The sequence below is a fragment of the Hirundo rustica genome, chromosome 23 (genome assembly GCF_015227805.2).
Source record: "Hirundo rustica isolate bHirRus1 chromosome 23, bHirRus1.pri.v3, whole genome shotgun sequence".
NCBI classification, from domain to species: domain Eukaryota; kingdom Metazoa; phylum Chordata; class Aves; order Passeriformes; family Hirundinidae; genus Hirundo; species Hirundo rustica.
This window is the reverse complement of record NC_053472.1, coordinates 1,744,436-1,754,327: the sequence shown is the minus strand read 5'-3', so window position 1 is coordinate 1,754,327 and position 9,892 is coordinate 1,744,436. Positions and strand designations below refer to the sequence as shown.

At 59.2% G+C, this 9,892-nt stretch overlaps 2 protein-coding genes across 2 annotated transcripts; one reads left to right on the top strand and one right to left on the bottom strand.

Moving 5' to 3' along the window:
• Positions 1-2,121: 2,121 nt before the first annotated feature.
• SPA17 (sperm autoantigenic protein 17) lies at positions 2,122-4,033 on the bottom strand. The gene is made up of 4 exons (XM_040085272.1): positions 3,957-4,033; positions 3,457-3,630; positions 3,043-3,113; positions 2,122-2,906 (listed from the first exon to the last, which is right to left on the bottom strand). The coding sequence occupies exons 2-4, from the start codon at positions 3,608-3,610 to the stop codon at positions 2,832-2,834; spliced, it is 300 nt and encodes a 99-aa protein (XP_039941206.1). The 5' UTR covers positions 3,611-3,630; positions 3,957-4,033; the 3' UTR covers positions 2,122-2,831.
• A 60-nt stretch (positions 4,034-4,093) lies between these two features.
• On the top strand, positions 4,094-9,604 carry SIAE (sialic acid acetylesterase). The gene is made up of 10 exons (XM_040085042.1): positions 4,094-4,223; positions 5,781-5,945; positions 6,965-7,128; positions 7,201-7,339; positions 7,425-7,608; positions 7,896-8,005; positions 8,083-8,216; positions 8,365-8,519; positions 8,598-8,793; positions 8,868-9,604. The coding sequence occupies exons 1-10, from the start codon at positions 4,169-4,171 to the stop codon at positions 9,135-9,137; spliced, it is 1,572 nt and encodes a 523-aa protein (XP_039940976.1). The 5' UTR covers positions 4,094-4,168; the 3' UTR covers positions 9,138-9,604.
• The last annotated feature ends 288 nt before the right edge of the window (positions 9,605-9,892 follow it).

Here is a 9,892-nt window from a genome sequence, read left to right as displayed (position 1 = left end):
GAGGATGGCGAGGATGAAGATGGTGAGGAAGGGTGGGCATGGTGGGACACAGAGTCCCACTGAGCACCCGCAGAAGCCCGGGGGTGATGTGCCCAGCTGCAGGCTCCAAGCAGAGGAGTGGGCTCCACTTCTGGGGTCTGGGGGTCCATTCCCCACCCATAGGAGCATCTGATCCCCTCACATTTGGGGTGTTCTCCAACCAGACCTGCACTCCCAGCCGCTTTCACGGCCCTTGGTGCCCCCTGCAGACCCTGCTGCCACCCCTGGACCATGCCGAGGTGCTGGGACGGGCAGGACGAGCTGGGGCACCCCGGAAACAGGAGGGACCCCCAGGGCAATGCGGGGGGCTGCAGCCCACAGCCCCCCCATCGCCTGCCTCGCTCGCCTCTAATCCGGGTTTGGGAGTTGCTAAGCAACTGCATAAGTCGCCCGTGGGCTCCGCGCCTAAGCTGCTCCAGCCAGCCCCCAAAACACAGTGTGGCCCCCCCAAGGCGGGCACCAGCACCCCCCGACCCATCTGCACAGTCGGGCCCCGCTGGCTCTCCCTGGCCAAGATTGCTCACACGGGTCATCCTGCTTGGGGGCCTGGTGGCACTGACCTTCCTCCTTGCCACCACCACCATCATCATCATCCCTGTTAGCATCCCTGTCCCACCGACATCACTGTTTCTGGCACTGGAACGGGTGCTGTCCAGCAGCTGCTGTCCACCAGCCCTGTCCCCATCCCTGACCTCATTCCTATCACCTCCACCACCTTCTCCATCCCTACCGTTGTCCCTGTCCCCACATCTATCACCATCCCAGTCACGATTCCCATCCCACTTCTTGTCCCCATCCTCTTCATAATGCCAATCCCTGTCCCCTTCCCAGTTTCAACCCCATCATCTCTGTCCCCCGCTCTGTCCCCATCCCCATCATCAGCCTCATCCCCGTCCCTGTCCCCTGCTGTATCACCATCCTTGTTCCCATTCCCTTCCCATCTCCATCTCTTTCTCCAAGACCACTCCTGCTGGGTGGAGGTGGTGGCACGTCTTGTCCCCTGACCCCCAGCTCCCCAGGACACCCACACACCCCGCTCCCCATCCCCAGGTACATCCCACCACTGCCACCTCCCTCAACTGCTTCACCCACACTTGGAGGCTGATGGGGGTCACCCCCTGCTCCAGCACCGGCCAGGCACCCAAATTCCCCCTTGGGAAATGCTCCCAAGCTTTCCTCAAATTCCCCTGTGAGCCACTGGCACCCAGCTCTCCCCACTGGAGCCACTTTTCCACCGTCACTTCTTCCCACCAGCACACCAGGGTGAGGGGAAAGGGGGGATGGGAATAGCTCTGCTCCAGAAAACCCCGCTCCAGCTTCCAGGAGAAGCCTTGGCAGCTCTGCTGGGATTTTTCATGGAAAGAGATCCTTTTCCCTGGATTTTAGACCCTCCAGATCCATCACTGCCTGCTCCAATGAGAGAAGACCAGGTGTTTTGGGCGAGTTAAGTGGGAGGGGGTTTTGGAGGGATTCATCTGTCATGGATCTGAGAAGTTAGCCCCAAAATTAGGATTAGTCCCTCAATCAGCCCCCCAAAACTGCTCCATCCGTGGCACCCGGGTCCTGGCACAGCCGCCGAGCGCCGCCGTCTCCCGCAGGCTGTGGCTGCGGAGGAGGGACGCGAAATGCCAGAACATTTCTAATCATTAATGGCGGGTTTTGAGCCCGTTCCAGGCTCTGCATTTTTCCTCCCTGGACCCCTTCATCTGGATGATGCTTTTTCAGGTGCTCCAGCACCTCCAAAATTTGGATTCCAAGGAAACAACTCGGATTTTGGAAGGGGAGAACGGGAAGTGCAAGCTGGCGAGACCTGCTGAGAACATCCCGCCATCGTGGTTCGAGATGGTGGCACCGAGGTGTTAAAAATCCTTTTAAAAAAGGGGAAAAAAAAAATCCTTAAAAGAAAAGGGAATTGGATGCTGGAATGATGCCCTGGGCGGGCAGTGCTGCCGGCTGCCGAAGCAGGAGCCGGCAGCCGGCGAGGCGGTGCTGGAGGGGGGGGGGTCAAGGCGTAGCTGGTTGGCATCAGCCCTGGCACGGGGTCCCCGCCAGCTTTTTTTTCCCCATCCCTCCTTCCTGTTTTTCCCGGGGGAGCCGCTGTCATGCCCCATGCCGTGGGCGAGCACCACATATGGCGATGGAAAACAGGAAAGAGGGGGTAAAAACGGGGTGAGTATGGATGGGGGGGTTCAGTCCTCGCCAAAAATAGAGCAGCCGGCTTCGACGCAAACCCCAGTTTTTGGGGGGGATTTTGAAACCAATCTGGGTGGGAAAATATGAATTTCACAGGTAGGAATAGGACTGGGGGGCCCTTAAGTGCACCCCAAAATTCCATGGAGGTATCTCAGCTTATGGAGGGGGGTAGGAGAGGAGCAATGTCACATCACTCCTTCACGCTGGGATGTTATGAAGTTTCTTCCAACCTCCAGGGATGCAGGGGCCTAAATATAGAGGCTAAAAATATCATCTGGTGCTCAGCTCAGCCCCAAACCCAGGATTTTTCGGGGAGAAATCTCAGGTGATCGGCGCTAATAACGGCGGGGACCTCGTTAATAAAGTTCCTCATTAAAACAGCACCGCAGGGGTGGGATGGGCACGCAGAACCCACCCACGGGAAAAGGGCAGGAGCCAGGGGAGGACCAAGGGGGTTTTTATAGTTTTGGGGTTGGACGGTGGGTAATGGGGGATTTGGGGCAAGTGCTGTGGTTGCATCTCCGGAGAGGTATCCCAGTTCATAAGGGTTATGGGGACATGCTCCCCTTTGGCTCCTCTCCACGCATTTTGGGGCGGGATCACGGTGATCCAGAGCTGTGCGTGCTACCTGCTCCCCCTGGTGCTGCCCGCTCCTCTTCCGTGTCCTTGGCCTCCTTAGGGTGCCGGAGGAAAGGAGAAAATTTAGATGATGTGGCACAAGGGTGGCAGGGACGGGGTGGGAGCAGGAACCCAGTGCAGCTCTTGGCACCTCAGATTCTCTGGAGGGGCCTGGAGTGGAGGGCAGCCTACCTGGGAAGGGGGCCAGGTGAGACGGTCGTCCTCCAGCATGGCTCCCCACGCCACCGGGTCAAGGCCACCAGCTGGGGAAGGAGGAGGCTTGATGCCACACGCAATGGGCACCTGGTACCACGGGTGATGGGCACACGGGACAGGCACAACTTCTTGGCTGATGGCCAGAAATGGAAGGCCTGATGGCCAGAGGTTGGTGGGCATTTGGGACAGGCACGGGGCCATGGGCAGGGGACAGAAGGGGAAGGTTTGATGCCCTGGGTGATGGGCACAGAGGAGAGGCCCGATGCTGTAGATGGTGGGGACATGGGGCAGGACTGACACCCTGGGCAAGGGACACCTGGGGCAGGTGACGGGCAGACAGAGCAGGCTGGGCAGGGCATGGCAGTGTGAGGGTGGATGCTGGCCACTCACCCTCTCTCTGCTCCAGCAGCTTTTGGAAGTGCTGAGCTGCAAAGGCCACCACGTTGGTGGGCTGCTCCCGCAGCACTTCCCGCACCAGACCCTCCAGCAAGTTCCGGAAGCCGGCAGGCACCCTCATGTTGGTGTTGGAGTAGGCGATGGACATGGCCGCTTATCCCGGACTCCCTGCAGCGGCACATCCCGGGATTAACCACGACTCACAGTGCCCGGTGCCACCGGGCACCGCCGGGACTCGAACCCACGGCCCGACGTCTGCCAGAGCCGCCGCTAGGGGGCGACACGCCCCCTGCCCGCCGCGCACGCGCGCTGCCGCCTCTGGCTGCGCTCGCGCGGCCCCGGCCGGGGCGGGGAGAGCGGCGCGGGGGGGCCGCTGTTCCCCGCCCCCCGTGTGCCCTTCCCCCGGTGTGCCCCGGTTTCTCCTCCCGCAGCCCCGCAACCCTCGGCCCCGCGCTCCCGGCCTTTCCCCTCGGCCTCTCCCGTCAGACCCGCACCGGGCCGCGCCGGAGCCTCAGGCCGTGGTGCGGACGCCGTCGCTTGGCAACCGCGCTCCCCCTTCACGGGCGGTGCGTGCACAGGCCCCGCCCCCGCGCTGGGCCCGCCTGAGGGGCGGTACCGGGCGGCACCGGAGGGGACCGGGCGGTACCGGGGGGTCCCGGGGAGTAGCGGCGGTCCCGGCGCCCTCGCAGCCCGTTGTCCCCCCAGGATGGCGGCGTGGCCGCTGCTGGCGCTGCTGGCTCTGGCTCCGGCTCCGGCGGCAGGTAAAGGGCTGGGGAGGGTCAACCTCCGACCCCCCAGCCCCGCGGGTACCCTCTGCAGCCAGGCCCTCCCCTGACACCCCCCTCCCGAGACCCACTTCGGAGCGCTTGGCGCCGCCAGAACCCTTGGCATCGTAACAGCCCCGCTCCGATGCCCACGGAATTGCCTAAGCCCTCCCAAGCCCTGATTTGGTGCCCTTGGCACAGTCTGAGCCTGGTGTGCATTGGCACTTCCTCAGCCCCGCTGGCACGGGTGCCCCTCTTGGCACGTCCCATAAACCTCCCCAGCCCCAGACTGGGCTATCAACTTTGACACCCTTTGAACCCCCAGACCCTGTTTGATGACCTTGGCACTACTCTGAGCCCCACTTTGGGGCCCTTGGTGCCCTCCCAGCCCCACTTTGATGCCTTTGGCATCCCCTTTAGCCCAGTTTCGATGCCCTGGTTGCCCCTCATCTTTCACACTCTTTACACCCCCAAGCTCTGCTTCTGTGCCCTCTGCACTCCCAGAGCCCCAGTTTGACGCCCTCTGCACACCCTGAGTCCCACTTTGACACCCGTGGCATCCCCCCAAGCCCCAGTTCAATGCCCTTCGCATCCTCTGAGTCCCACTTTGATGCCCTTCACACCTCCAGCCCCTCTCCAGCACCCTTCACACCCCCAGCCCCTCCCCAACGCCCTTGGCCCAGCACTGCTGCCGTGGGACGATGCTTTACGTAAGGTGGGAGCCGCATGCGGCTCCTTGGCGGTGTCTCGTGGGCTCTCCTCCCTTCCCTCCTCCCTTCTTCTTCCCTTCCCTCCTCCCAGCTGCTTTTTATAGCCTCCACTCTTCCCTGGCGTCTCAGTTTTAATTTTTTTTTTCTCCTCCGACTTGTTTTTTATGTAACTCCCGGAGCCTCGTGGCATGAGGCAGGGGGACCAGCAATGCAGCTGACTCCTGAGGGGCCGAGGACGTTGTTCCTTTCCTTCCTAAAGCCCAGCCTAGGATGAGCTGCGGAGAAGATGAGGCTCCATGAGCTCTGATTTGGTCACTGGGGTTCTCTGCCCAGATCACCCCTCACACATTGCTCCTGACCCCCTTTTCAAACATGTTTTTCTTTTCACACTGCAAAAATGGGGCTTTTAGGGGTGCCAGGGCTGAGCCTTCTGCTTCCATCCCCACTGAAGGTGCCTTTACCAATGCTGCTCACCCGATGTTTTCCATCCCACCCCTTGACAAACCTTTTTCCATGGGAAAAATACATCAAAACATTCATTAGCAAGGCTGAGCTGGGAGAGACACTTCCAGCTGTTATTAGAGGAATTTTTACCAAAATCTGTATCCAAATCCGTGTAATACAAGATGTAACATGCTCCCTCTTCTTTGGGAGGTGAATTCCCTCTTGTAGACTAACTTCTGCCTCTTCCTTAGCTCTGTGGTGATTTTGACCAACTTAAAGCCGACCAGAAAGCTGTAAAATAAGTGGGATCTCAAATAATCTGTATTTAAGAGGGGGTCAGAGGCCATGCTGAGGGTATTTTTCTCTCAGAGCTGATGTTTGCACTGTTTGCTGATTCCAGGGGGAATGTTCAGCTTTGCCTCCTACTATGGTGACCACATGGTGCTGCAGAAGAAGCCGTCAGGGGCCGTGGTGTGGGGCCACGGGGAGCTGGGGGCCACAGTGACCGTGACTCTCTCAGGGGCCAGTGGCCTCGTCATCATGGAGAAAACAGCACAGGTTAAAGGTCCGTCCCACTGAGCTTCTCACTAGAAACAGGGGCCGATGGTTTTGGTGGCCAGAGAACAAATCAGAGCTGATGGTGGGGTGAGACAGGGTTTGGCACCACCCCTGTGTTTGTCACACTGCTGGCCTGGGGCTCCAGAGGTGCTGGTGGCATCTCCAGCTCATGCTTTTCCCTCTCCAGGAGACCTGGGGGGGTTCAGCCATCCCCCTCCTCAGCAGCACCAGCCTTTGCTCACTTTGGTTCCCAGCAGTGGATCCCGTGGGCGCCCAGCGGGAGCCGAGCTGCTGCTGGAGTGGGTGGCACCGCACAGGCTGGAGCCGAGCGATGAGGCTGTGCAGGGAGAAGAGGAATTTAGCTGCTCTCCCTGTCTAAGGAATCTCCAAAGAACTCCCGGCTTCTTTTTTGCTCTGTGCCACCTGGGAGGATCCTGTGGGATCTCTAAGCCCTGAAGGATGTTGTCTGTGCGAGCAGAGCCTTCCTGGAGCTGGGAGGGCTCAGGGGCACCTTCAATCCCAGCTACATCCCTGCCTGAAGAGTTGGGAGGGAGCTCATCACCTTTGGAGGGTAAAAGTGCTGCCCACGGGCACCTCCATAAGTTGAAGAGCCTGGAGGTGTCTTGTGGGAGAGCAGCGATCCAGGAGATCTGCAGGATCCAGCCAGAAAATCCACGCTAAGCTCCAGCAGAATATCTTTATGCTTTGATTTGGCGCCTCTAAAATTAGCTGGAGACATCTCAGTGTCACACACACCAAGCTGCTCCTGTAATCCCAGTTCCTCCCAGCAGCTTCTGCTCTGACACACATTTGTTTTCCAGGTTTTCTTTTTTAACCCCTGAATTCCTGCAGGAGAAAGGTCCCTCTGACACCACAGAGCTTCTGAAATCCACTTCCCCAACCTGCCTCTGTGGTGGGGAAGCTTTTTACTGTTGCCTGTCCTTCCCCTCTGGTTGTTGGCTGCTCATAAAGTTCTTGAGGCCTTCAAAAGGGTGGTGGAAGATAAGCACCATCCTCTTCCTCCAGGACCTTCTGAGACTTGGACAGTTGTCCTGGACCCGATGGATCAGGGCGGTCCCTATGCCCTGACAGCTGAGCAGGGCTTGGAGAACGTGACACTGCGGGACATCTACTTTGGAGATGTGTGGCTTTGCAGTGGGCAGAGCAACATGGCAATGACAGTCCTGCAGGTAAGGCCCCACAGCACAGATAGGTAGGGATCAGGCAGGGAAGCACCTTGCATGCTCCTGGCCTTTCTTCAGGTGGCCAATGCCAGCCAGGAGCTCGCCGCCGCCGCTCGCTATCCCTACGTGCGTATCTTTGCTGCGGCGCCTGCCCGCTCCGATGTGGAGCTGGAGGACCTGGAGCAGATTGACTTGCCATGGTCCATTCCAACGGCTGGTGAGTGCAACGTGCCTCCAAAAGAGAGCTTGGAAATGGCTTTTCTCCCACTGTTTCCCTTTGCAGCCTGCTGTTTCTTGAGCAGAAAACCTGGGCCACGGGAATTTCACCTACTTCTCGGCCGTGTGCTGGCTCTTGGGGCGCTCCTTGTATGAGGCTCTGGGGTCCCCCATCGGGCTGGTGGAGGTGGCCTGGGGAGGGACCCCCATCGAGGCCTGGTCCTCCCGCCGGGTTCTGCAGGCATGTGGGCTCCCGGAGGACACGGGGAGGTGAGAGAAGGTGCTGTGGAAACACCTCCTGCCCTGTGCCACACTGCTTTTGGGGAGTATCCTCATCCCTTCCCACCCACCTCCTCTCCTGGAACCTTACAGCCCCCTCTATGCATCATTATGCCCACTCTGGGTAAAAACCTCTCTCATGCCAAGAGCACAAGGCACAACTGGGTGGGTAAAGGGGGAAGGGAGGGACCCCAGATCTCCCTTTGGGATGGTGCTTGCTTTAACCCAAAGCCTCCCTTGTGCTTTGCACTCCCTTTAAACCTAGCTTTATCTTCCAGCACCTCCCCACATCAGCATCTCTCTGGCCCACAAATGCCCTCCGTGCTCTGGAACGCCATGATCCACCCGCTGCTCAACATGACCCTGCGGGGTGTCGCTTGGTACCAGGGTGAGCCCCCATTTCTATCACCCGGGGTGGAGCACTGTCCCACCGAGCTCTCACCAGCCCTTCTTTCTGGGGGACAGGTGAGGCCAACACCTTCCTGAACACAGACCAGTACAACTGCACCTTCCCCGCACTCATCACCGACTGGCGCCGGGCGTTCCACATTGGATCATCCGGGCAGACGGAGCCACTTCTCCCCTTCGGCTTCGTGCAGGTGTGAGGGTGTGAGAGGCAAGGACCTGAGGGATGCCCAGGTGTAAACACATGGACGCACCCTGCCAAGTGCTAAAAATCCCAGGCAGGGACCACAGTGGCCAGTTTTGGGATCTGAGCCATGCCTCAGTTTCCCCTGTGCCTTTCAGCTGTCCACCTACCGCCGTCGGAGTGCGGATGACAGCTTCGCCCGGCTCCGTTGGCACCAAACAGCCGACCTGGGGGTTGTTCCCAATGCCAGGATGCCCAGCACTTTCATGGCCGTAGCCGTGGATCTGGGCGATGAGCAGTCTCCCTATGGCAGGTGAGTCCTGGACTGGGGTGAGGGTGTAGGGATGGGGTTTTTGGGTACGATCCCCATCTTCCTCCTCTTCCTGGGCAGTATCCACCCCCGGGACAAGCAGAATGTGGCGCACCGACTGCTGCTGGGTGCCAGGGCTGTGGCCTACGGGGACAAGGACCTCGTGTTCCAGGGTCCATATCCCACCCGCGCTATCCTGGAGGTGACCAGGGGGCTGCTGAATGTCACCTACAGCCAGGAGCTCATCTGCCGTCAGAGGGATGCACAGGCATTTGAGGTGAGGAGTGGGATATCCTCTCCAAAGAGCTGCAGAATGGAAGGCAACACTGATGGGAGCTTCTCCCCTCCCAGGTGTGCTGCTCCAGCCAGGCTTCCCCGTGCCAGTGGCTCCCGGCACCAGTGGTGGCAGTAGGGTCCCGCACGGTGACGTTGGCCCTGAGTGGCTGCAGGACGCTGGTGCTGGGCCTGCGCTATGCCTGGGCCGAGTGGCCCTGTGAGTACCAGGCCTGCCCCCTCTACAACCCCCAGGGGCTTCCTGCACCCCCCTTCCTGCTGGACACCCTCCCTGCAGGGAATGCTGCCGGAGGGAGGGAGCTGCTGCTCCTCCCCGGCTCCCCCTGAATTAGCGAGATGAGTGAGCTCAGGCCTCTGGCAAAGCACTCGTGGCTCCTGGCACTGTCCCTTCCCAAGCTGGGGAATCAGAGGCTTCATTAGTACTTTATTAATTAAACAACTTTTCAGCTCCTCTGTGGACTCAAGCCAAGGCTACAGGGTGGGGGGAAGGGGGAAAAGAAAAATTATGTAAGGAGAAGCAGCAAAAGGCACCAATGGGAGCTGGACCCCTCACTGCTCCTCCCTTGCCCATGGAGCTGGTCCTGGCCCCCCAGACATCCCATTTCTCTGGGCATGGACTGCTGATCCCCAGGGTAGGATGCTCACAGGACCCAGGGATCAGCTTCCAGCTGCAGGGTGGAGAGGGGGAGAGAGGAGCTCTGCCAAAAAAACACAGCCAAACACGAGGGCTGGGCTGGGACAGGGAGCTATGGAGCTATTCCACCTCTCTCTCTTAATAAACCGTTAATAAACCACCTCATTTTATTCCTGGATCCTTTTATTCCTTCAGAAGAGCATTTGTAATCCTCCATTCCCCACCTCTTGCCGTAAGAGCAGGGAAATTTATGTGGAAGAAGCAAAGTGTGGCACCCAGCACTTAAAATAACAGACCCGAGAGGTTCTGCACAAAACATGGATTGTTTAACCCTTTTTTGCTGGACAAATGTACATAAGAAGGGAAAGTCCAGGTGTAGGAAGCACAGGTGGGTTCAGCCCTGCTGCTGCAGGACAGCTGTGTCAGAAAAGTGGATCCTGGGATCACT